At 52.7% G+C, this 26,669-nt stretch overlaps 1 protein-coding gene across 1 annotated transcript in view; it reads left to right on the top strand.

Annotated features, from left to right (window-relative positions):
* The window catches only part of CACNA1G (calcium voltage-gated channel subunit alpha1 G), a 129,265-nt gene that overhangs the window by 25,814 nt on the left and 76,782 nt on the right, over window positions 1-26,669 (top strand). Inside the window, exons 2-5 of the mRNA XM_068150968.1 lie at window positions 16,681-16,792; window positions 17,243-17,376; window positions 23,864-23,961; window positions 26,039-26,198. Of these exons, the coding sequence (XP_068007069.1) occupies window positions 16,681-16,792; window positions 17,243-17,376; window positions 23,864-23,961; window positions 26,039-26,198 (504 nt within the window). The remainder of the gene's footprint in view (window positions 1-16,680; window positions 16,793-17,242; window positions 17,377-23,863; window positions 23,962-26,038; window positions 26,199-26,669) is intronic.

Genomic DNA, 26,669 nt, shown 5'->3' on the forward strand with positions numbered 1-26,669 from the left:
TGGAGGAGAGGTCAGTCCCAGCTCCTGTGCATCTCACCCACCTGTTTTTATTGTCACTGCAGCCATTTGTTCCCCTGCCAGCGGTCAGAAGGGTTCCCAGCCCCCACCTCCCTGCATCTTCATAACCAGTGGGCACATCTGGAGATCATAGCTGTGCTTCTTTCAGCACTTGGTGCCCCTTCAGAGCCTCCTGGAGGAGGGCTTCTGTAACATGCCCAGCTCCCTACACTCCTGGGACAGGTGGGTTGGGAGGGGAATGCTTTCTGTTCCTGGCTCTTGGGAGCTCGGCTGGGCTCTGCTGAGCATGTTCCTGGCACAGCAGCTTTGTGCAAGGAGAACCAAAGGGACTGTTTTGACATCCAAAAATGTGAAGCTGTTTGGTGACACAGCATCCCCTGTGACATCCTCTTCCAGCCTGCTGAGACACCAGAGCTCTGCACAGCCCCACGCAGGCACGTGTCTTGGCATCCACATCTCCTTTTGGTGCAGCTCAAACCTTTTCCCTGTTGACACAGTGGCGGCTGCAGCTCGCTGGGGCTGAGCAGGGGGTGACCTTTCCTGTGTTTGCTGTCTGGGCTCAGGATCTGTCCGTGCTTGGGGCTGCAGCTCTGCAGCCCCCAGTAAAGCCAGCAGCTGATGTAGAGCACTCAGCGGGTCCAGTGTCAGCTCCCTCGTCTCTTTTCTCTTGGCTTTTGGCCCTCCTTCAACCTGACTGCATCTTGTTTCCCCGATGCAGAGCTGTGCTGAGTGTGTGCCAGGGGCCAGGCTCAGAGCTGGGGCAGGACAGGAGTGTCCCTAGAACATGCTCCCCACAGTAGATGCTGGTTCTGGTGGAGGGCTGGAGGGAAAGGTCTGATCTACCTTGTCTCCACATAGCTGACAGCAATATAATCCCCTTCTCCCAGGAAAAACTACTCTCTTTAGGAGGGAACTTCAAGGGTTAACCTCAGAGTCAGGTCCTCTTCAGGAAGGTGTCTGTCTCCAGACCCAGGAGAGGTGTGGGAGCAGATAGTCCTGCCCACCTGTGTGACTCTGGGGAGGGAGAGCATCATCCTGCCTGCCTGGGGTCTGCTGGGTTCCTCCCCAGCAGTGCACGTCTTGGGGAGTGGAGCTGGTGGCTGCAGGGCTGCTTTGGCAGCTTTTCTAGCCAAGTGAAACGAGGCAGGGATGGAACTGGAGACGAGCATGAGGCTCTGACGGTGACAGTGGTTCCTGTGGGATTCGTGTGGACTCGCTTGTCTGGTTCTGGGTAGCAAAAGTGATGTGGCAAACCCCTCGGAGGCTATCCCCGGGCAGCCCTGGCCCCTCTCCTCATGCTGAGCCTGAGCATGGGGCGAACCCAAACTTTGCCAGCTTTTAAATCTGCGATGAGGCAAACTTGCTAACGTTACTTTTTGGCAAAGTCTTCCTGAGAAGTCCTCGAGGGTGAAATGAAATGGGGTCACAGGAGGGTTTAATTCAGTACGTTGTCCTTCAAGGGAAGGAAAAGTCAGACAAGAAGTTTTAAACATTTTATAAAAATACCCACATGTGCTCAATGCAAAACTCACCGTCTTTACCTAATTTAGAAAATGACTTTATATGGAGAAAGATTTCACAGTGCTCCATGGAGGGGAAGAATAATGAACACGTCTGAACCAAATCGCGCTGTCAGCCAAAGATGTCCAAGTGCTTTCGAAAGGCTTGGAGAGAAATAATTGTTCTTCTCTACCTTGGTTTTAGAAACTGAGGCCTGGGATGAGAAAGCCAGAAAAGTGCAACTTTTCCTGGCTAATTTTAGCCTTTTGAAGTCCAGATCTAAGTACCTAAATAAATGACCTGATTTTAATAGACTGCTGGTCAAGTCTCCAGGGTAAAACCTGGAACAAGCCTGGCTCCGCAGGTCTGCAAAGGTGGCCTGGGTCTGGAATCGAAGCTTCCTTCCTTTAATTTGGACCTGCCACCATCAGCCTTGCTGAGGCCTAGGAGCAGTTGATGGAGCTGATGAGAGGGAATTTATCTGAATGTCTTTGAATTGTGCTTTAGCCAGGTGAGCTGGATACCCTCAGTAGCAGTGGGGCATGAGAACTGGATCCCTCTGGATGTGGAGAGTGAAAGTGGATCCAGGATTTTCAGCTCCATTGTCAACCCTCAACCTCTGCAATTCATTTAGAGCTAAGCAGTGTAGGGGTGGAAGAGAAAGAGGAAACAAGTAACCAAAGCACCTGTGTTAATCCCAGCTGTCTGCAGCTCGTGGGCGAGGAAGTGCTGGGAAGCTTTTGGCATCTTCCTCTGCAGCATGGGGGTGAGGTGGAAGCTGTTGTGCTCTGCTCCCATCCTGCTGCTGCTCTGGTGTACTTCTGCTACCCAAACACACAGCAAAATCCCTTGAAAGGAAAATGCTGTCTTGCTTGCTCAACTGAGCAGCTTGCCAGGTCTCTGGGGTCAATCTCACCAGGACTAAGCAGTGGAATGCTTGCAGAAGTCATGCTTTGGATGAGGTGAGCTTAGCTGGGATGCTAAAACTGAACAAGTTGGATCTGGAGGTGGATAGGGGGCAGTGCATGGCACAGGGAGGAGGGAGCCTTTCCAAAACTGGCTGCCTAGGCTGGGGAGCTGCTTCCCTATAGCTTGCAGTACAGGGGGAGGTGCAGTGACAGTCTGGACTCAGGGAGCTGCTGGCAGGTCTGTAGCAGGGTGGTGAGGTGAAAGGTGGGGGGTGGTGGGGGGCAGATTACCTGTTTTTGTTTGGCCTCCTTGAACAGACCTGAAGTCAGTGGTGCCCTTCTCTCTGGGCAAGAACAAATTACAATTCTAATTATGTGGATACAACACCAATCCCTCCTTTGTGATCAGGGTCTGTCTGCAAAATGAGATGAGTGAGAATTGCAGTAAGTATTTCCTGGGATTGAAAGTTGGTTCCAGTCCCGGCAATTGCATCTTCTCCTTTGCTTGCCAGAGCTTGCATTACTTTGGTTTTGTTCCTGGCTTGTCCTCCTACAAAATCACCTCCTGTTGAAGAGGGGTAGCCAAGCAGATCATGGCCAGAACTGGAAGGTGCCCACAAGACTCCTTCATCCCAAATCTGTATCACTTTGGGATGGAGCTCACTGGGGGGTGGAGCAGAGTCAAAGCACAGATCTAACTGCTCTGGTTCCTACCAGCATTTTGTGAAGCTGGCACTGGCAGAGTGCTGGGGAGCCCTGGGGCAGGCAGCGCACTGGGTTGATGTCTGCCCGCAGCAGGAGCAGGGTGCTGGGCACTCGGCAGCATTGCTGGGGGGAAGGCACCCCAGGCTTTTGCAGTTTGCTCTTGCTGTCCAGTGGCCCTGTGCCTGGTTTATGACCTCTTCCCCGTTTGGGTCAGTCTGTGGTACCATCCTTTTTGACCTGGCAGAGGTGAGTGGCTGGGCTGCCTGGCCCGCCTGGTGCGCAGAGAAAGAGGTTCCCCCTGCAGGTGGTCGCTCTCGAGGGAAGCCTGCCTGCTTTTGCTCTCTTGCTATGTCATCTGCTCTGAAATCTACCTCCTGACCTGCTGGCACTCAGGCAGCAGAAACTGTGGCTGCAGCACAGATAGGACAGGAAAGGCCAGATCGAGAGAAAGTGAATGAGGACGTGCACTTGATCAGGGCAGTAACCTCTAATCCGGCTCAGTCCTCCTTGCTGAGAGGGAAGGCAGGAGAAAAGCAGCCTGGCAAGATGTACAGAGCCAATCTCTTTCCCCAGCTCATTTGCTCTCGCTAATGTATCTGCTGGCAGTGCTCACCATCCCCGGAGTGTTGGAGTATGGCTGGAGCCACTGTTTGCAGCTAAAGGCAGAAGTGTCAGATCGGACACGGGACCGGGAGTGGCTCGGGGGGTGAAGGAAGCCCGCAGCCCCTCAGCATGGGGTGTGCCTGGGGAAATGGACCGAGCTCTTCCCTGTTCCCTCCATGGCTGGCAGAGATCTGGGCAGGGAAACCTGGCAGCCCTTGACTGCAGCGGTGCCCTGACCTGCATGAGGTGTGTAGCACTCAGTGTGTCTCTGCCCCATAGCGCTGGGCTGAGAGAAGTGGCTTGGTGCTGGGGAGGTTTCCTGGGGCTGTCCTCCTTGAAAGTCTTCACTGCGAAGCTCCAGAACACTTTTCCTTTAGCTCAGCACTTGGTGTGAAGAGTTGGGACACCTGAGAGCGCTGCCCTGTACGGGGACACGAGGAAGGACAGAGCTCCAAAAGCCTTGATTTGGTCGTGCTTTGCAGTGTTGCGGAGGAGACCAAGACGCCCCCCGCCCCGAATCGCCTACGTCATGAACGGAGGCATTTGGCACCCCTGGCTGCAGGCAAGGACTTCCCTCCCGCACACGCGGTGCTGCCTGCCGGCTCCTCCGCCTGCTGTAGAACGTCTCGGTGTTTGCAGCCGGGGTCGGTGCGGTCACTGCTCTTGTAACAGGCAAAAGCAATGAGACTTTTATGAGGTGTAAATGGATTGGGGATGCCTGAGAGCTTCCGTGTCCCGCCTGGCCCCATGCGTGCAGGTGCTTCTGCACCTCCCCTCCTTGGCCGTCGTGTCCTGTGTCCTTGCAGGCTCAGGGCAAAGACAAATGTTGGCACTGAGAGATGTTCCTCTGAGCCGCTGTCTGCGCTGCTGCTGTTGTGGTTAAGACTGCCTGCTTCTGGCTGCAAGATTCATTAGGGTCCAGTCTCCGGGGTTCAGCGGGAAACAGAAGCAGCTGGTAATGAGGGCACAGTTGTATCTAGAGCTTGCGATAATGGCATGAGGAAGAAGACAAACACAGGGCAGTCCCGTGCCTGATGGCTTTATTTTTGGCTTCTTTCTTGCTTTTTACTTTATTAGTTAGGATTAGAACATCCATTTTGCATTGGAAGGCACACATGGGATCAGAGAGTTACCAGTGATAGGCTGATATGGCGAAGTTGGAGCTTTCTCAGCCACTTTGGAGAGTTCTTGCTGCAGATAACTGGAGTGAAAAGCACGGAGGGAGCAAAAGGGGGTGGCGAGGCTGTGATGGAGAGGGAGCCAGGACAGCAAAGGGCAAGAGCTGGAGCCTGCAGCCTCTTTAGCATGGCCTGTAATAGGTTATTAATGGAAAAGAAACTGCAATTTTTATTTTGTGGAAATTCTTTAGTTCCACATCAATTTTTAAAGTGTGCTTTGCTCCCATTAGAGCCTCCTGCCAGATCACGGTGCTGGTTGGAAGGAGGCTTTGTGGGGGCCATGTTTGTGTCTGGGCTGGGCACTTCCCTGGGGCTGGCACCCCAACTCCTCTGGTTGCACCCATTGAGCATCTTCTGGGCCCTGGCGTGGGGTTGTGGAAAACACTGGGGCTGGGCTGCTGATGGCTTGTATGTCTTCGTTAGGTGCTGGGGCTTGATGAGGGCTTGCTTCCACGCAGAGCTCTCTCTTAATGAACTCCATGTGCGGAGACACGTGGCTCCTGGCGCAGGAACAAGGCGCCCTTATTCCCCAATCAGCTTGTCCTCACATGGAGTGAATCAATAGCAGCTCCTCAGGAGCAGTGCCTTGGCTGGAGATGCTGCCTAAGGATGAGTCACATCCAGAGAATGGGGCAAAAAAACCCCAGCTTTTAAGAAAAACCTGAGATTTGAGTTCAAAGCTGCATCTTAGGAATGGCCATCCTGTTCATGGCCTGCCAAACCCAGGGGCTGGCTCTGGAGCGTGCCCTCCCTTCTGCCCAGTGAGCTTTGGGGACAGTTGGAGATGAATTTTGCACTTGGAACTCATAATCATGTGCCTGGGTAGGGGCTGAATGGTAGGACTCTCTGTGACTTTTAAACTGGTTGTGTGTTAGTCCCCCCTGAGAACTCTGCTGCACATGGTGCTGGCTATGGGTTCCCAGTGAGGAGAGCATCGTGTGGTTTGGGACTGGACAACTCCAAGGGTATTCTGGGCTGGCAGAGGATGTCCTTGTTGCTTTCAAGCCAAAGTGGGTGAAGTTCAGGTGATGCAAGGAGATTTGGAACCTGGGGCTTCTGGTGCATCTTTCATGAAGCTCTTGGGAGGATCAGAAATAATTTGTTTTAAGGCTCCCAAACTGCTCAAATGCCCTGGTTGGGGCTTTTCCAGAGCAGCCAGGGACTGTGCGAGGACAGAGCGGTCTGTGAGGCCGGATCCGGCTGCAGGAGTGACAGTGCCAGGGTGGTTCCCTCTGTGCGCCTTCAGCACCCAGCCTTAGGTGTCTCTGCACCTCTCAGCCTTATGGGTGCTTTCCTGCATGCTTGTGTGCTGCTGCACCCCAGCAAGCTTGAGTACTGCTCCTTTGGAAGAAAAAGCCCCCTCACTGTGTAAGCTGGGCTTTGGGATTCCCAGAAATATCTGAAGGGTGTAAGCTGGTTCCTAAATAAGTACTTAACCTGCAACACAATACTGTGTTTTATGCTGAGTGGAAAGGGCTCAGATCTCTGGTAGCTGGGCATGGCTCCCACCAGTGCCTGGATCATCTTAGCCCCAGAGGATGCCATCACTTTGGCTACCTTCTCTGTCAGTGCCCAGAGAAGCTCCTGGTAATGCCCCTGGCCAGTGTCCCTAGGTCAGGACAGGACACGGGTGTCAGTGGAGGGGAAAGGAGAAGTTGTGGGGTTGTGGGGTCTGTGCCCGCCCCCCAGATCTGCTGCAACTGGTCTTGAGCTGTTTGCACACTTCAGAAGTCCTCTTCCAGGCTTTCTGCCCTGTCTCCATCCTTAGGGCTAAAACAATGCCAGGTTTGTCTTTGGAACTGGGATTTTTGTGAGGCTTGGACAAATTTGCTCAGAGGCTTTAAGCTCCTACCCTTCTGCAGTTAAAACCCTGGGCTGGGAGTTGGGGGCATTTGGCTCACCCCGGAGCTGCTGCAGCCGAGAAGTGTTCTGCATCTGTCTTGCCTCTCCCCTCTTCCTCTGCTGAGCCCCAGGCTGCCCATTTGTAGAGTGCAAATGGGCAAAGCCCAGAGTGTGGGCTTCTCTGAAGGGCTTTGCCTTGGTGTGGTGGACACAAGTCCTTGCATGGTGGAAGGGTGTTTTGAAATGCCCCTGTTCCTGCTCACTGCCTGGGGGGATTGACAATGGCTTTGTGGGGCTGGCAGCCAGCAAGGCTTTGCTGTCCCACAGGGTGGGATGCTCCGTGGAGTTTCCTGTGTGCATCACTCCTGCTCCATATCCAGGTGTCCCCATCTCTCAACCCCCACTGTGAGCATCCCAGTTCCTCACCTGGGTGTCTGCAGATTCCTGGGAATGGGCTGTGGGAGGGCTGCAGGGATAGGAACTCATCCTGTGTCTGGGCCGGAGGTGGAGCTGATTTGTTTAGCTTGCTTGCATCCCAGCTCCTCAGCAGCAGCTCATCCCTCTGAGGCTTCCCTGGCCCTCAGACAGCAGAGGGAATTCCCTCTGCTCTGGCTGCAGCTGGGATCGCTGTGCCGAGGCGAGGATGGGCTGGGATTGCTGCCTCTCCTGGCTCTGTGGCATTTTGTGGCCCTTGCTTGGTTGTGGCCCTCGGTGCCACCCTGTGCCTTCTAGTTTGGATGATTAGGGCAGCACTGAAGTAACCATTGGCTGCTGCTGACCCCACAGAACTGGTCCCTTCCCTGCATTCCCTAGCTCCTGATATCCCCTGCCCCAGATCCATCTTTCATGCACCATCCTGCTATATATTTAATGATCTGTTGTTGATTTTGAGCTCCTGCTGGGGGGGTTGGGAGGCTGAGGAGGGCTGCAGCCCCCAGTGGGATGGAGCTGGGGTGTGGAGGGAGGGAGAGAGCCCACATCAACTGCACAGGGCACGGTGTCAGTGCTTGCAGGGAATACTTTGGTTGCACAAGGAATATTTTGGCTCCATAGGGATGGAGCCAGTTTTCCTGGCCAGGGAGGGTTAACCCAGCAGCGCTGGGAGCAGAGCGCCCCTCAAGCCTTCCTGGTGTGTGTGGGGGATCATGAAGGAAGCAGAGGAGCTGCCAGGACAGTTAGCACAGGCTTACTTTTGCCAGCATGTCCCCAGGTTGGAACAGGGCTGTGATCATCCTGGCACTTTCCAGGTTTATTAACACACTGCCTTTGGGGGGATTGGCTCTGTGCAGTGCAGCATCTGCCAGGGAAGCCTCTGGGTAGAAGGGGGGTCTGAGGTGGCATGTCCCCAGGCATGGCAATGTCTCATTTTGGAAGCTGTTGGGGACCGGTGGAGGAGGAGAGACATCCTCTCCATCTGTGTGCTGCCCTGGGAGGGGATTTAAATCACAGGCTCAAGAGGAAACTTGCCTGCTCTGCTGAGGCTTTGAAGCCTGTGGGAGCCTTCCTGAGATACTCCTGTTTGGGGAGGTCTGTCTCAGAGAGGATCCCTTTCCCTGGCCCTAGAGGCAGGCAGTGTCTGCCAGCACCGGGGTGGGCTCACTGCTCCCAGGCCAGCTTCTGGGCCTGGGGCAGCAGTGAGGACTTATCTGCCCTCCTGCAGCTCCCAGGCATGGGCAAAGATGAGCTTTTCTGTACCTGGGGTTGGTACCCTGGCCCTCCACCTGCCCTCTACTCTAGCAGTGAGGGGTGAGATGCTCTCCAAGGAAATACACAAAAATATAAACGGAAAGACACACACACATGTGCACCTCTAAGCCCATTTTTAACAGGTTAGTATGATCCACCTTCCCACGCACTGGAATGTCATCCTCTTTGCCCTGTCTCCTTTTTCTCTCCTGCTTCAATATGAACCATCCTGACCAGTGCAGCATCCCTGGCACAGCAGCACTGGTGCCACATGTGTGGCCTTGCAGAGCCAGCTCTTCAGATCCCTCATTTCCCTGTTACATAAATCTGCTTTTATACCGAGCTTGTGGACGTCACTGGAGCTCTGTCCATACCCGGAACATCATTGTTTCCATGGGAACCAGCGTACTTCCAAGGGGGAAAAAAGTAGAAGGAGCCTAAAAAAAGGATAAAGAAGGAACAAAATAAGACAAATATGTGACATGTCCCAACTCTGTGTCGGTGTAGGATGTTACAAAGCTTTCACTGCGACTTGTTTAGGAAGCCTTGCATAACAGGCTTTGTCTTGAGTACGGCAGCGAGCTGACTCGGGGATGGTGGGAAGGGAGTAGTATCCCAAATACCACAAATGGGCCAGAGGAGGCTCTGGCAGCTTGGCACAAGGTGTTCTTCTACCTGAGTGTGAGGGGAAGATGCATCTGCTCATGTTACATCCCTCACCTGGGTTCCTTTGGATTTTCCTCCATCCCAGACAGTGGCTGGGGCCGAGCATCAGGACTGGAGGGACCATGAGGTGCTGTGAATGTGTCCTGGGGAGCAGCTGCTTCTGCTCTGCCAAGCTTTAAAGGCAGGAGCTATCAAAGGACACTTCACAGTGAGTTTAAAAATACATGTATTTGGGGGTTAAGTGCCTATCCACAATGCACTTCATAAGGCGTGGTGGGGGAAAAAGTCTGAAATCCATTATTGGGCATCCTGTGCTTTAACTGGCAGCCCTGGGTCCCTGCTGCAGAGTGAGAGTGCGTTAAGAAGGATTTTACTGCTCATGATGACATCTTCGTTAATGCCACACATGACCTGTTGGGAGGGAGCTCAATCCTGAGGCTCCACCATGGGTGGTGATGGCCAGTGTGGAGGCTGAGCTGGGAGTCAGGAGGAAGACAGGGTCTGCCAGGGCATGCTGCCACCTCCACAGCCCCACTTTGGTGGGGCAGGTGGGAGGGAAGCCTGTCCACTGGAATGTCAGCAGAAAGTGCTAAACCAGTGGGAGAAGGAGGCTGGAGGGAGCTGGACCCTCTGCTAAGCTTGGTCTGGGTGACTGAGGCCTCACCTACCTCTCTGCCATTCCCTTTGAGTGATGCAGGGCAGCCAGGGTCAGAGTTCCCAGTGACTGGCATCAGTTGGCTGAGCTCTGCCCCTGTTGCTCCCGCCCTGATCTGCCCTGGTTGCCCAGGGCCTGGGGGCTCAGGTGATGACCCTGCCCTTCACAGGAATCCTCTTTTTCTGTTTTTTGACCTCTGCCCCCTGATACTGGCAAGCATGAGGAGGAAGAACTGGGGTGAAAAGCCAGGATAAATTCCTTGGCATTGTACCTTACAGTTCTAAAGCACCCATCCTCACAGATGCTGGGCCCAAGGCTGAGCTGCCAGCAGCCCATCCTCCCAGCTAAGGAGTTAATTGCAAGTGATATGCAGGGCTTCTCTTAATAGCTCCAGCTCCTGAAGTTTGGATATTATGCAACACATTCCCTTTTTTCTTCTTTCCTCTCTCTTTAAGCAATAAGATTTTAAGCCCTTTTTGCTGCTGGGGAAGGGAAGAAAAAAAAAGAAAGAAAAAGCTTACAAGTGCAAAACTGAAAGGTTATGGGGAAACAATTCCAAACCAGTAGGACAAACAAAAACCTTGTCAGGTGTGTGGGGTGTGTGTGTTGGTTTTGTTTTTTTACTAAGCTTCATCCTCTCTAAATGCAGCACCATTCTTCCCCTCAGCACCTGGGTGGCTGAGCAGGGCTCCTCTGCACTGCTGAGCACATCCTCCCTGCCCTGGAGAGGTGGCTGTGTTTGCAAGGCAGAGGAGAGCATCTCCTGCCTTCAGCCCACAGTGCAGTGTTCAAACCTTGGGGAGAAAAATAGGATAGCTAAGATGATGACTCCAGAATCCCTCTGTTCCTCCCCTTTGGGGCTTTACAGTTGCCATTGTGTGTCTGGGGGCCTTTGAGGACCATAGTGTGACCACAGTTCCACCAGGACAGGTGCAGAGTGTGGCCATTTCTTGGCAGAGGGAAAGAGCTGCTGGTGTGTCCCCTTGAACATCTGCAAGAGAGAAAAATCTAGAGATGAAATTTCTAAAGAAGCTTGGCATGAATAATTGCCCTGGTTTGGTTTCCCAGGTTTAGTTGTGAAGCTGCATGAATTAAAATATCCTCCAGGGTCTGTCTGTGCTGTGAGGAAAGAGATTTCAAAGAGCAGTGGCAGGGCAGGGACATTCCCCACCTGGCTTTTTCCTGGCTCAGAGCCTGGATGGGGCTGTCAGGGCTCAGCAGGGTTGTGTTGGCTCCTGGGCAACCGGAGGTGGTGACCCAGGATAGGGCAGGCAGCAGAGCCCTGGTGGAAGTGCTTTCTGAGTGGTGTCAACTTCTGACTGCCCTGGCTGCAGCCCCGGTAGCACTGGCAGCTTTGCTTTCCAGGAACAGGCTTGCCTGCTGCAGGTGCCTGTGGAGTGCAGGGCAGGAGCTTTGTGCCCCCTCACATGCCTGCAGTGAGCCTGCTGGGGCTGCTGCGCCCGCAGCAGGTCAGCCCCTGCCAGGAGAGAGCCTCTCCGCCACTGATGGTGCGGTGCTGTGGTGCCACGGGACTGCTGCCTGCTACCAACCTGCAGCATCTCCCCTGCTCCATCCTACTCTTGGGTTACCCAGAGGGAGAGGAGGTGCCATACCTGGGAGAGCAAAGCCACAGAGTAGAGGCCATGTCAGGATCGCACCGGGACGGGTCTCTGCCAGCACACAGCTGCCAGCTGGGAAAGTAGAGTCACTAAGTAATGATGCTCTGAGAGCACCTCTGGCATGCAGCGTCTGGGACACAAGCAAACGCTTCCTGCAAATGCTAAAAGCACAGGACTGATGCTGGGTTTGCTTTCAAAGGAACAGCACAGGAAAAAAACAAAACCAGTAGTCCAGGGCTGTGATGGGAATGCTGTGACCTTTCAACTGGGCATGGCGTGAACAGCCTTTTCTTGTTGGCCTGGTGCAGTTAGAGGCGGAAGCTGGGAAGGGTTTATTATTTCCATCTGTGAGGCAGATTAATTCTGAGGACTTTTTCCTTCCCTTGCAAATGGTCTGAATTAATGTTTTAGGATTCTAGTCCCTGCCTCCTCCCACCCCCTCAAAGGCCAGACCCTGGAAGTCCCATTATGCTCCTGTCAAAGGGGCTATTTCTGGAACTGATGATATGAATGAAGCCTAAACTCTGCTCCCATTAATGTCTGCAGCTTATCCCAGTGTCACTCCTGAGCTGGTGGGACTTGGTGACATTGCAGGGGAAGGCTGTCACTTCAACCCAATTTTCACATCACATTTACACAGCAATTTCCAGTCCTTGCCAGTGCTCACTGCACGTTTGTCATATACCAGCTGCTGTCCTGGTGAGTGAAGGCTTTGTCTGGCACAAGAGTAGTGACTGCAGGTGGTGATGGGGAACCCGATTGAGACTGCGGCCATGGCCCGCTGGTCAGGCTGACCTCTCCTTGCCCCAGCAAACAGGCAGTGGAGCAGAGATGAGGTGTTGCCTGGCAGGATCCAGGTGGTTCAGTGCATTGCTGTGATTGGGTTTTGTTGCAGACTGTGAGCCTGCAGCCCACAGTGCTGCAGGGCTGCCCTGGCCATCGGTCCCCAGCTTGCCTGCAGAGCCCTGCTCCCCACCACTCTCGCTGTGCTTCTGGTGGGTCCTGCTTAGCTCCTGGTCATGGAGCTGGTGCTTTGCTGCAGCCCCAGTGCTGCCTAGGGAGAGCTGGAGGAGGTGGTCAGGGAAGGAGCTCGGAAGGGAGAGAGCAATGCAGGGAAGAGGAGAGTGGAAATGGCAGAAGCCACCTGGGGCTGGCAGAGAACCAAGGAAAGAGATGAATATCAATGCCATGGAATAATGTGTGCCCTTGTAAAGCATCGCCAAATGCTTCCCTCCCTCTCTGCCTGGCTCTGCTGTCAGCATGGGTGCCCAGCCCCGCCTGGGGAAGGAACCACCATCCCTGAGCTGGGTGATGCTCTGGCATGGTGGTGCCCACTCTCCCCATCCCCAAGCTGAAGAGGACACCAGGAGTAGTGTGTGTGCTCTGGCTGGGCACCGGAGTGAGCCAGGGCTGCTGCCATCCTCTTGGTTGTCGCTGCCCTCCAGCAACAGTTTCCCATTTAATTTACTTGCTGGTGAATTTGATCCAAACTTCTGCAACCAAATCATAGCAAGCATAATGCAATATCTTTCTCTCCTGATTGTATTAAGCGGGGTAGTGCAGGCTAATTGAATCTGGGGCTCTTGCCTCTTAATTAGGGAAGATCAGGCTCTGCCAGCCTGGGGATCACACGTGCTGGAAGGGTCCAAGGGCTTTTGTCCTATGCAAAAATTCCTTTTCATAGCAGGGCTTTCTTGTCTCTCCCCTGCCCCCCTACCCCCCCTTTTGAATTTCAAGAGTCAGGTTACAACAGAAGTGTTACTGATATTTCTATGTGGTGGAACCATGCACAAATGCAGATTAGGGGTTGACCTGCTGGAAAGCATCTCTACAGAGAAGGACTTTGGAGTCATGGTGGAAAATGTGACCAAGGTCAGCGGGCTCCTGCGGTGCATGAAGAAGAGTGTGGCCGGCAGGTTGAGGGAGGTTCTTCTGCCCCTCTACTCTGTCCTGGTGAGACCACATCTGTAGTATTGTATCCAGTTCTGGGCTTCCCAGTTGGAGAGAGGGAATTACTGGAGAGAGTCCAGTGAAGGCGATGAGGGTGATTAAGGGAACAGAACATCTGTTTTATGAGGAAAAGCTGAGAGACCTGGGGCTGTTTAGTCTGGAGAAGAGAAGCCTGAGAGGAGATCTTATTAATGTTTATAGGAGATCTCCAGAGGTCCCTTCCACTCTCTACCATTCTATGATTCTGTGATTTTAATTGGAAAGAATCTGTGAGCATTTTTGCTGCCTTGATCAAGCTGATGCCAAAAGGTAGATCTTTCTGAATGAGCTGGGGCAAGCAGGGGACCCTGCACCAATGGGAAGGAGCAGGCAGAGTGGTAACTCGCTGCGTGCACAGGGACCCTGCTACTGCTTTCTGCTAGTGTCAGCACTCCATGTCCCACCCGCTCGGCATGAGTAGGGGACAGGACCTCTCAGGGCCAGCTCCACTCCTGGTGAACGTTTCCCTAATGTGATGTGGACCTTGGGCTCAGCTCAACAGCGGGGAGATGGCAGCGGGCCCGGACCCGCCGCTCGCGTCGCCGCTGCCCCGAGCGTTTGCCGCCTCCTCCTCCTCCTCCTCGCTTTAGTTGCTGGCTGAGGACCAGCACTGTCTCTGGTGCTTCCCGAAGCCCCTTTGCCCCTTCACTGCCCACGCGGCAGCAGCATTCAGGAAAGCACCTTCTGCTTTTGCTAATTGCAGGGTTTCCCTTTGTCAGCCTCCCAGCTCAAGGAGGGTCGGTACAAAGCCATAGCCAGCAGCACTTTGTGTGCCTCTGAAAATCCCATTAGCAGAAGAAAGGGCTTGAAGTTCCATTCAGCTGGGGAAAAAAAAAAAAAAGAAAAGAAAAATAAAAAAAAAAAAAAGAAGAAAAAAAAAAAAGAAGAAAAAAAAAAAAGAAGAAAAAAAAAAAAAAGAAGAAAAAAAAAAAAAAAGAAGAAAAAAAAAAAAAGGCGGCAAGCCCTCCCTCCCCTCTGAACTATCTGCTGCGCATTGGCACAGGTACTTCGGCACCGCTGGGGTCCCTGTCCCCGGAATATTTAGCCAGGAAGGAATGCTGTCTGAAAGGCGTTTGCTGGAGGGGTGTGACATGCTACTGAGGGAGTCCGCAGACAGAGCTGGGGATGAAACTGCCCTCAGCAAATTAAAGCCCCCCTCCTGCTCCCTCGTTCCCCCGCTCCCTCCCCAGGCTGTTTTCCTGCCTGAGGGATGTTTGTTCCTGCGTAGTGTCAGGGTTTGTGGAGTGCAGGGTGGGGATTATAGAATCACAGAATGGGTTGGGTTGGAAAGGACCTTAAAGATCATCCTGCTCCAACCCCCTGCCGAGGGCAGGGACACCTCTCACCAGCCCAGGTTGCTCAAGGCTTCATCCAACCTGGTCTTGAACACCTCCAGAGAGGTGGCATCCACAGCCTCTCTGGGTAACTGGTTCCAGTGTCTCCCCGCCCTCACAGCAACGAATTTCTTCCTGATTACTAGTCTCCTTTCTTTCAGTTTGAAGTTGTTACCCCTTATCCTTTCACTACACTCCTTGATGAAGCTTCCCTCCTCATCTTTCTTGTTGGCTCCTTTAAGTAATGCAAGACTGCAATAAAGTCTCCCTGCATCTTTCTCCAGGCAGAACAGCCCCAACTCTCTCAGCTCTTCCTCATAGGAGTGGTGCTCCAACACTGATCATCTTTGTGGCCACCTCTGCACCCACTCTAACAGTCCTGTGTTCTTCTTGTGTTGGGTGCTCCAGAGGTTGCCCAAGCAGAGGGACAAAATCTCCTCCCACACTGCTGGGGATAAGCCCTGGATGTGGCTGGGTCTGGGCTGAGTGCATGCTGCTGGCTCACATTTAAGTGTTTATCCACTAACTCCCCAAGTTTGTCTCCAGGGCTGCTCAGTGCCATCCTTGCCCAGCATCTATATGGGCTTTCCAGCCACTTGAGGTGGGGAATGCCCGGGGATCCCCCTCAGCTGCTGCCCTCCATGCCAGCCCCTGCAGGGCTATATTTGGGCTAAATACTGCAGCCCATAGTCCCAGCCTGGCAGTCAGAATGTCTGCCCTGATACCTTGTAAATATCTCTGCCAACTGAGCGATCCAGATTGCTGGCAGCCAAGCTGTGACTCAGCCCTATGTGATTTCCCAGGAATGTGCCCAGGATGGGTGGCAGGAGCTGCCAGCTCCAGCCCCACGCGCCCGGTGGGGAGGCACCTGCTGATTCATCCTCACCACCTTCTTCCTCAGCCAGATCAGGCTGCAGCACAGGCTCCCCAGCACCCCATGGCCGTGTTACTGCGACAGCTCTCGGCTGGCAAGGGCCAGGCTGCTTTGCCTGGAGCTGGGAATTTGCCTGCAGGCTGTGCTGGTTGATGTGCTGGGAGACAACCCCAGCACTATCTGCACTGCTTCCTGGGCTTCACATGCCTGTGCCCTGGCAGTTGGGAGCCAACTGGAGATGCCTCCTAGAAGGTGACAAAAGAAATCAATGCCAGGTCTGAAGCACCCCAGTGAGGATTTGCCCCCAAAGTAACAGCATCTGCAGTCTGTCCCAGCAGCTTAGCTCTTCAAAATTGCTTCCAGAGGCAGCAGTTGTTGCAGGGGATGAGCTCTGCTGGCCCTCACAGTCTTAAGGCTTTTAGGCAGTTGGTTTTGACAATCTTAATTTGGACTGGGAATGAAAAGTTCAAGCAGTGACTTCAGGGAAACACCCCTGGGGTGAGCTGTGACATGGTTAATAGAAAATGGTAATGTTATGAAAGTGCTTTTCTGTGAAATGCCAGGAGAGGAAATTAGCAGTGTGGGCTTTGGCTTTTTTGTCTAAGAGTTGATATCGTTCTTTTAATTTTTTAATCCATCACATCAGCACTCAGCACTCTGGCCATGCACTTCTCATTTTCTAGTGGCTCACAGTAGCTGCAGCCACTGATGTCAGTGTGGGATGCTGCAGGAGTACCCGAGCAGCAGGCAGCCTCTGCAGCTGCAAGGGCAGATTTGGGCTGGAGATTAGGAAGAAATTCTTTAGATTGAGGGTGGTGAGACACTGGAACAGGTTGAACCTGGACATTGTGGGTGCTCCCTGCTTAGAGGTGTTCAAGACCAGGCTGGACTAGCCCTTGTGCAAGCTGGTCTAGTGGAAGGTGTCCCTGCAGGGGTGTTGGAACCAGCTGACCTTCAAGGTCCCTATGACCTACAACCAGGTAAAGGCAACTAGGGATGCAGGTTGTGCCTCGCCTTTGGGAGCAGAATAACCTTTCTGATGCAGAGATGGCTGCTTATGGGTGCTGCTCTGGGCCTGTGGCTTCCTTGACGAGATGGTGCAGGTGGTTTGAGAGGGTGAGCATGCTGGTGATCCTGCTCAACTGCGTGACGCTGGGCATGTTCCACCCCTGCGAGGACATCGCCTGTGACTCACCACGCTGCAGGATCCTCCAGGTATGGCCCTGCTTGCTGCTTTTAGCTGAGCAGTGGCCCTGAGCTGATGGGGAGCAGGAAAGACCATGCTGCAGCATTGCCCCTCCAGCTGTAGTGGAGGTGGCCTCATGCCCCAGGAGGGCTGGGTCCTGCCCATGCTGGGATGTGAGTGCACAGCGTCACCAGGCAGAGCCACTGCCGGGCTTGCAGTGCTTGGGGAGGGTTTACTGTCAAGTTGACAGTGAAAGAAGAGCCCCAGATATGCTTGTCTCTCCCAGCACCATGGGTACTGTCAGCCAGTCTGGCTTGGGAAAAGACATGGGGCTGCTCTCAGTGCTGTCTCTGCCCAGAGATTTTAGCTCTTGGTGATGCAGGAGGAGACCTTGTTGACATAGGGTCTCATAATTCCCTTCCCTGGTGCTCCCCAAGTGTACAGTGATGCAGGAGCATCCACTCTCATTTCTTTTGCAGAGCTTTGATGATTTCATCTTTGCCTTCTTTGCTGTGGAAATGATTGTCAAGATGATTGCACTGGGGATCTTTGGGAAGAAATGCTACTTGGGAGACACGTGGAACCGCCTGGACTTCTTCATTGTCATTGCGGGGTAAGTCTATCCTGCTGAGTCCTCCTTTCCCTCTGCCTCTCTATTGTCTTTCATGGCATCACTTGATGAGTGCTGGCTTTAGGGGAGTGGCTGGTTTGTAGTGGTGAAGACTGGGGGCATGGTGGGCATTAGTGCCATTGACATTGTCCATCCTGGCTCTGCAGCAGGAGTTACTGCCTGGACCACAGCCATCCCTCCTAGCTCATGGGAGAGCTCAGCTCTGTGAGTAGGGCATGGTGACAAAAGCTGTTTGTGGTGAGGTTTTGGACAGCCCACACCCTGGAGCTCTTCTCTGGGCACTGGGCTTGGCTCTTCTTCCTCCAGCCTCACTGGTGGTTTCAGTTTCTGTTGGGCAAGGTGGGCACAGAGCAGGCAGTTGGGAGCATGGAGCAGCAGACCAGGGAGGGCTGCTCACTGATGTGAATGGCTGCCCTCTGATGTGCATGGCTGCCCTCATTACTGTACTGCTTTTTCTTCCCTTTTGAGGGAACGTGACCAAGTTTCTCTCTTTGAGTGTTTTCTTTTCAGAGGCACCTGGTTTGCATTAGATGCGCTCCCAGCACCCGAGAGCCTCCTGGCAGAGGCTGGAAACCCACATGAAAAGTTCCTGGCGCCTGGCCCGTGAGCTGAGTTTCTTTGACACATGAATTGCTCGCCAGCCCTCACCTCCCCTCCCCGCCCCCAGAGTCCAAAGACCCTTGGGAAAACAGCTCTCACAGAGCTGGAGATCAAATTCACTGGAATTTCCTGGAAAAGGAGCAGGAGATCTTCCAAGCTGGGCTGTTTACCTGGCATGGGTTTGGTGTGCCCTAGGAAGGGGCAATATCTTGGAGGGCTTTATTTATGGTCCATCACTGGTCCCTTAGGGTCATGGCACACACCTCTGCCAGGCAGCTGGAAGAGCCAGCCCGGTTGAATCAGTAAGGGGGTGCCAGGTCTCCAAGTGCATCCTTGCCCTGGAAAACTTGTTGTGACAGAGGCCAAAAGATGTAGTGAAACTTGAGACCCAAACTGGAGGCAGAGATGGAGTGCAGAAAGGCCAAGAGCTCTAACTGTCCCCACAAATCCCTCTTCTGCAGGAGGCCACAGCTCTTGCTCTCCGGATACATCAGCCTCTGGCTCGTGGCTTGGGAGAGGGCCCAAGGCTTCCTCCTGAAGTGTCTAACCAATGTTAGAGGATGCAGCAAGGCGACATCCTGTCTGTTCCTCCATCACCTGCCCCTTTTTTGTGCATGTTTGTCCCAAATCTGCTGTTTGCAGAGGGCTGGGACAGCTGCTCAGGTGCTGGCCACTTCTGTGTCATGCTATTAGGTACTTGCTCTGTTAAACTGTCCAGACCAATCTCATGAGCTCATGGGGAGTAAATGACTTCTCTGTGACAATGTAATGCAATTAGTGCTAATTGTAGAGCGTGTAACGTCTGCACCACCTCTCTGTAATTACAGCAGGAATTTGCTGGAGAGGAGAATGGAACTGCATGAGCAAGGCTCAGCTTGGTGAGATGCAGCTTTGGCTGCAGGTTATGGAGCTACGTGGGGAAAAGGGAAGAGAGGAGTGATGAGTGGCACTGCAGTGTTGTGTTCTTGCTAAGGAGATGGCCTCAGTTTGTGACAGGGGAGGTTTAGGTTGGACATGAGAAACAATTTATTTCTATTGAGTGTTGTCAAGTCCTGGACCAGGCTGCCTGGGGCAGTGGTAGGGTCCCAATCCCTGGAGCAGTTTAAAGGCTGTGAGGTTGTGGTGCTGAGTATATGGTTTAGTAGTGACCTGGCAGTGCTGGGTTGGACTTGATGATCTGAAAGGTTCGTTCTACCCTAAGTGATTCTGTGATTCTGTCCCTGTAGAACTCAGTTGTGCTTTAGCAAAAAGGTCCAACCAAAACCCCACATACCCCAGTGGGTCACTGTTTTCTCAGCAGAGGGGCTTGCATTCAGGGGATAATTTGCTGCTGCAAGAGCTTAGAGGGCTCCTTTCTGTCTTCTCTAAGCATGGGCTGGAGCAGGGTTGTGCATCACCCTGTGCTTGGGGCATGTGGCTCTGGTTCCTCCAGGTTCAGGAAGTTGCTTGGCCAGGTCTGCAAAGTCCTGCTTGTGCTCTGCTCCTTGTAATGGTAACTGGCCTCAGGACCTTGTAAGCAAGTGAAGCACTGCTGGGGTGCTTCACTTGCAATTGGGGATGAGCTGGGGCTGGAGGTGGCTGGCAGGCTGCTTTCCTCGCAGTCAGAGACATTTTCTTTTTCTCCTTGCAGTTACCTGATGTGCAGTCAGGGCTGCAGCCACTTGGAGCTGCATGGAAGCTGCACCAAACCTTCTCCCAGGAGCCTGCCTTCTTTGGTGCTTTCTGGGATGGGTGAGAGTATCCTGGAAGCTGGGAGCCTCCTCCTGGGGCCTTGATCTGAACAGGAGGTAGAACCTGATACTCATGATGGCAGACCTTAGGGGGCTCATAATCTGGGGTCAAGTTTTGCAGTTTGATACTTTAAATGACATTTGGGAGGATGAAGAGCAACTTAGACCAGGCCCTCCTGCAGATGGTCTACTGTGTGCTACCTTCCTGCAGTCTTGGAAGCAGAGCACACATCCCTGACACAGTGAAACCTGCTGTGTAACAGAAACCTCTCTGCAGCCTTCCTGGCAGCTGAGCCGACTCAAACCCACTTGTGAGAAGACTTGGGGTTTTAAGTTTTAGGACTTGCTACCTGCTTCAAAAGGCCTCATTAGTTGAGTGCCCTGGCTGGGACACATAGGGTTGCTGGATCCAGCAGCCTGCAGGGTTCAGGCTCCCTCCAGTGCTGTTCTTTTTATTCTGTTCAGCTTGATTAAAATGAGTATTTTTAAAATTAAGCAACACCCACGAATGTGGTGAGACTTGCAAGGCATAAAAAGCAGCTCCTGAGCAAAAGCAGAGCACAGCAGAGCTGGCAAGGACCAGGAGGGAATTTCATTTCAGCTTTCTGAAGATACGAGGCTGCCTAAATAGTTCCTCCTTGTCTTTCCCAGCACCGATGGCTTAAATCAGCTGCTGATTGCTGTGCTTTGGAGATAAAGGGGCCTGCATGCCCCGTTCTGGAAGCGTTTTCATGCTGAATAAATCTTAGCCTATCTCTTGCCAGCAGCGAGTAGCAGCTCTGTGTCCCTGTGGGCAGAGAGATGGGAAGCTCCTGGGGTTTTTGGTCTTCTTCACCCCCAGGTCTCAGCTGCTCTTCAGCTTCTCAAATTCCATAGCTGTGGATGTTGTAGAGCCAGGGTGTGTGACCAAGGCCACAAAAGGGACCCATAGCATCCCCCACCACCCAGGTGGGAAAGGGGAGTTCAAGTTTTCCTTGGAAAGTCCCCTCAGAACAAGCTTCACAAGTCTGAAGGATCATCACAGCATCTTCTGCTTCCTGAAGCAGAAATGATCCTGGGGATGGGAGTGGAGACAGGGCTGTGAGTTCGATGGGTTAGAGAGGTGATGCTGGATAGATGCAGGAAGGGATTTGCTGTCATTTCTATGCTCTGAGGCTCACTGTGTGGGAAGAGCCCCCTCAGCCCCCACTGTGATGCTGCTGAGCATCACCTCTGTAAGCCCTTCCCCAAGGCAGACAGGGGTGCTGCCTGACGCTGTGCTTACGAGATCCTTCCCAGTGCTGTGGGGTTTGTATGAAAGGAGCCCTATTCTTGCTATCCCCAGGCAGAGCAGGAATGAATTTCGGCTGCCCAGTCCATCCTGAGACATCACTTGTGTCTGTCTGCTGAGTCCTGGGAGTTTTCCTTCTTGGAGGAGCCTTTGCCAAAGATTTGCATCAGCTCTCACTGTGCATCCCACCAGCAGCCTGTCTGCCTGTGCAGATGCCCTGCTTTTATTCCTAGAAAGTCCTCACTATTTCTGCTCTGCTCCTGAAGAGCTCCAGCGACGGGGGGCTGCCTCAGCATTTGCTGTGAATCCATCCCATTTACCAGTGAGTGGCTCTCTGAGCCCTTAGCTGGGCAGCCGGGGTGCTGGCAGGTGCTGGCACAGAAGTGACATTTGAGCTGAAGCCTCTCCGGGGGCGTTTTGCGCTGCAGATTTTCCATGCGTCAGTGTTATCTGTGCTGCTAAATGCACCTCTCACCTTGCCACTGGGTGACATCCTGACATTCATTCTCTCTGGGTACCTTCCCCTGCTAGGGAGGTGGATTGATTCCTCTCACGCATTCCTTGCCTTGGGAAGTGGCCTTTAGAACTGGGCAGCAGTGAGATTCTCACTGGACTTGCTCTTTAGTGACTGGCTTTTACCCACCTGGGTTCTCTGAAGGCTCTTGAGCTGTAAGTTACCAGCAGGGTATGGATCCTGTAATCCAGGTCTGGGGTTGAGTTTGTTGTGCTGGAACACCAGCAGAGGCAGGAAAGCACCTGCTTGCTCCTGGTCTTGGTGTTCAAGTGTTTGTTCAAGCTACTGGTTTCTGCTTGGTTTTTAAATTTGGCATCATAATTGTTCTTTAATACGTTAAATCAAAATGCATTTCACAAGCAGCTTACAAGCACAGCGTCTCTGGAAGAGAGTCTAGAGCTGTCATTAATCAGAAAATTACAGTCTTGGTGCAGATAACCATATGCTGCTCTGAATTTTGCTTGTAGCCTCTGTTTTAATAATGGATGAAAGCAAAGCTGTACATTGGACACGAGCTTTGTACCCTGGTCCTGCAAACCATGCAAAACAGCAAGGGAAATCTGAGCACTGCTGAAGCCCTGGGAGGTTTTTGCTCCTCTCCTTCTCTTGGGCTATCTCACCCACTGTGGTGAGTCCTGTGCACTGAGGAAGGGGCTGCTGTTGTCACTGGGGCCAGGGGAGCTTTCGTGGGCACGCTGCCTTCCTCTCCGGTCAGGGGATGAGAACAAATTCCACATGTGTCTGTTCAACACTCATCTTGTGGGGCTGCCCTACGGCTGTGGGTGTCAGCTAAATACAGAGGGCTGCTGAGGTTATTTTGATCTTGGATATGGCTTGATCATCATCATCCTTGCTAGAGCCTATTGTGAAAAACTGGATAAAGCATCCCTGCACCACATGGAGTTGTGTATCTGGAGGCTAGAAAGACAACGTCCTCTTCACCCCACACGCTCCTTATGGCCAGTGGCTCAAATGGAGGAGAGTGGGTCTGGCTGATTGCAGCAAGAGCCATGACAAAGCTCAGAGGGCACTGATAAACCCAGCAGGATTTCCATCAGGAAGGGAGAGGGCAGCACTGATGCCTTCCATCAAGGCACCAGAAAAGCTCCTGCAGAAGTTTGACGTCTAAGCAGAGAAGATTAATTCATGCCAGGGCAAGTGTGGAGAAAGACTCTCTGCATCCCAGTCACAACCTGTCTGTAAGGTGGGGCTGGAAGAGCTTGGTTTGTTTGGCTCTGCAAAATCAAGACTGAGAGGAGATGTGATTTGTCTTCTGCAAATACGTTGGGTGGGTAAACACCAGGGACAAAGAAAAGTTATAGAAGCTGTTTAAAAGACAGCTCTGCCATAGGAACAGATGGACACGAGCTTGTCCTGAATAAATTCAGGCTGGAAGTTAGGCTTTTAACCATCAAAGCTGGAGAGAGAGAACACCCAACTAGCTTTGAGATGGAATTTGTTAATTTTGGGAAGAGGTTAGTATCTTGTGGTTGCTTGCAGCAGTGAGAGCCCAGCTGTGTGGGGAGCCTCGTGGTCCTCTTCCTTGCCTTTGCTTGGTCCTACCTCTTCAAGAATGCTTCTGGGCAGAGCCCTTGTGTGTTTCTGCACTGGAGATCAAAATGCTGGTGGTGACATAGTTGATAGCCCTGTGTGCTTGAGCAAAGGTACCATGAGATGAGTGAGATGGTGCTGTGGCATCCCCAGGACATGCAGCAGCCCAAGTGCATCCTCAAACTGCCATGTGAAGGGTGCGCCTCAGTGTCCTGGGCTGTGAAATAACCCCATCAGGCACAATGCAGGAGCACCAGCAGGCTCCTTGGGCCACACTGGCCTCATTTCACTATTGATTTGTGCACTGTCCTGTCTACCTGAATGTCATCTCCAGTGATCTCTGCTGGGCAGAGCTGGCACAGCTCAGTGTCCTGCTTGGTCTGCACCAAGGAATGCTCCTCTCTTCTCAGGGTTGTGGTGGATTTCAGCAGAGCAAACCCAGCTTCATGAGAGTAACTGCACCACTGTTGCTAAAAACTGGGCTGTGTCTGGAAATTGACCCCCTGGAGCGTGCAGGGACTTTCAGAAACTTCTGCCTGGACCTGTACAAAACCATAACCAAAGCAGATGAGAGAGAGAGATCTGTGGCCATGTGAGCTGCTGTGTCACATTCTCGCTTGTTGACTTTATTCTGATATGCAAACAACCCTTAATTAATTCCTCTGACAAACTCTCCTGATGGGAGAGATGCAGTAACCAGCCCCTCTGTGAGCAGCTGCCATGTAGTGTTTGATTTACAGTGTTTGATAATCTAACATTTCTCCAGAAGATCTTTGATGCCCCTTGGTGTTTGTGTCTCTGCAGGATGCTGGAGTACTCCCTGGACCTGCAGAACGTCAGCTTCTCGGCAGTCCGCACCGTGCGTGTCCTGCGCCCGCTCAGGGCCATCAACAGGGTCCCCAGTAAGTCAGAGCCTTATTCTCCTGGCTGTGCCCCCAAGAGAGAAGGGCTTACACAGATGTCTCCCATTTTACATTGCAGCACAGATGTTCACCCAAGCCTGGCAGTGCTAGGTCCTAACCACCAGTCTCTGGTTTCCAGTGCCTGTTACTCTCCTGCTCTAAATAACAGTCCTTGGGACACCTGCCTTGGAGATGAGCCACCAGTCAATAAGCTATCCAGGACTGTCTTCAGACACCTACCTTCCTCATCTGAAGAGGGTCTTAGGAGGTGAAGGGATGCAGGTGATAGGGGCTGATGTGCTGCCTGGCAGGAGCAATGCAGAGGTAGCTGAGCCATGCCACTCCCCTTCTCCCTATGCTGTCCCATCATTTTCTGGAGAAATTGGGATGAGGAAATCTTATTGTGCCTGGAGACAGTCACCTGGGAGGTGCTGAGTAGCCTCCTCTTGGCACATCTCTTGCTCTGTTCCCCAGAGCTCATCTGTATAGCCCAAACCCCAACATCACCAGACAAGCCTGGTTTGTCAGGGCATGGATGAGGATCTCAGACTCACCTTGAACAGCAGTGGGTGGCATTACCTGGTCCCAGATGGCAGCAGCTGGCAACAACCCAGTGCTGTGCCCGGGGTGGCTTTGGCCATCTCAGCCCCAACAAAGAGCCCAGGTGCTGCGGGTGGTGCTGAGCCCCAGCCCATGTGAGCACTGTACAGAGCAGGTGTGCTGAGCAAAGGTACAACATGGTTCTGGTCCTGCAGCCCTGGAGATCACATCCAGAGCTGGTTTAGCCAAATGAAATTCAAGCCCAAGCCCAGTCTGAGCTACCCTGATGCCCTGATGAGAGCTCCTCACCTTCAGCTCTGCCTGCTGCTGCTGGACGTGCCGGGCTCTGTTTATTTCCCTTGTCCTGACTCTTGAACTTCATCAGGCTCTGCTGCTGCTGTTCAATCACTGTGGTAGCCTCAAAATCCTGTTTGCAATGTTTTTTTTATCCCTGCTGCTTAACTGATGGATGGCTGAATTTATCCTCCACTGTCTAACTGGGGGTGTAATTCACTTAATGCATTTTGAGATCCCAGGCAATTTGTCTTGCCTTCTCTGCACCATAGGTACAATGGGATAGAAATGTAAGGTGGGAAAAGCAACACAGAGTTCCACGTGATGATAGATGTGGTAGCCACAGAAAGTCATCTCAGTTAATTAGGAGTAGATGCAAGCTGGTTGTTCCCCAGTAGAAGAGCTGAAGTAAATCCCTGATAGAGGAGCTGACAGCATCAGGAAGAGAGAAAACAGTATCAAAGTAAAGGTGCAAAGTAAAGCTTTCTTTAAATGAAAATCAATGTTAAAGAGTGAGAGAATGCAGAAGATGGAAAAAGAAGGAGAGGGAGAGATGAGCAGAGTATTACAGAGATGTCAGATGAAATCAATTTTTTTTGTGTGTAAATGTCAAGCTGAAGTCACCATCAATTTGTCTTTGTTACAGAACTGCCTGTTCCTGGGCTTGTGAGAATGAACTGCCAGAGAGAGTCCTGCATTGTAGGGGAGAGAGGGGATGTAGGGCAGCTGAGGAGAATCAGGGAAGGAAGGGAATTTTAATACATGCTAAGTGGGGAAAGAAATGCAGCTGTGCAAGGGAGAACATCAGAGTTTGGTCTCAGGGAATGGAGGAGATGTGTAATTGCAGGAAAACTTCAGGAGAAGAGGACTCGAGATGGGGAGTGACAGGAGAGGAGCAGGAAAGGTCAGCGGTGTGCCTGGGAGTGGGGCACAGAGGGAGGGATTGCTGAGGGCTGTGGTTAGATGGCTGCAGCTTGGCAGTGGTGGTGGAATTGTGAGCTCCAGGGGAGTGGTTGGACTTGATGATCTCTGATTCTGTGGTCCCAGGGACTTTGGAGGGAAACCAGAGTGGGGCTGGAAAGCTGTGGGTGTTTGCAAGCCACAGGCAGGTGGCAAGGATGCTGGCTGGGAAGGCAGTGGAAGTGACTGCCAGTGGAATGAGAAGTGTGGATGGAAAAGAAAGGGCCAGGAGGACATACCTGGAACAAGAAAATTCAGCGTGGACTATTCCTCTCTGCTTCAGGTATGCGCATCCTGGTGACACTGCTTTTGGACACGCTGCCCATGCTGGGGAACGTCCTGCTCCTCTGCTTCTTCGTCTTCTTCATCTTTGGCATCGTGGGAGTCCAGCTGTGGGCAGGTTTGCTCAGGAACCGCTGCTTCCTCCCCGAGAACTTCAGCATGTGAGTCTGTGCCTCCAGTAGACAAGGCCGTGGTCTCCCTGCTCCCAAATGCTACTACAGCTCTTGCTCAGACTTTGATGGCTGTTCTGTTGAGCTTCAGCGTTCTGGCACCTCTCAGTGGATTGCTTTCAGATGTTGATTTCCCAGAGGTGACCTAGCCAGATTCACACTTGGATGGAGAATTCCTGCAAGCCCAAAGCTCTGCTCTCACGCATGGCAAGACCATGCTGCTGTTGCTGCTGTGGCTAGGCTGGATGTTGGGTCTAGAGCTGGCCTTTTATTCTCTCCCATGTGTCGTCTCATCAACTGCCACCCTTCTTGTGGGTTGTGCCCTTGAGGGGCAGTTGGGAGAGTCATTACCAGGGGACATCCCTGGTAAGTAAATGGCAGCAGCATGGAGGGACTGCTTCACCACTGAGCAGGTCCGAGGGAGCTACAGGTTTGGGTGCTGTTTAATTGAGCCAGAATTCC

The sequence above is a fragment of the Melanerpes formicivorus genome, unplaced genomic scaffold (assembly GCF_026170545.1).
Source record: "Melanerpes formicivorus ecotype bairdi unplaced genomic scaffold, bMelFor1.0.p_v2 SCAF_21, whole genome shotgun sequence".
NCBI classification, from domain to species: domain Eukaryota; kingdom Metazoa; phylum Chordata; class Aves; order Piciformes; family Picidae; genus Melanerpes; species Melanerpes formicivorus.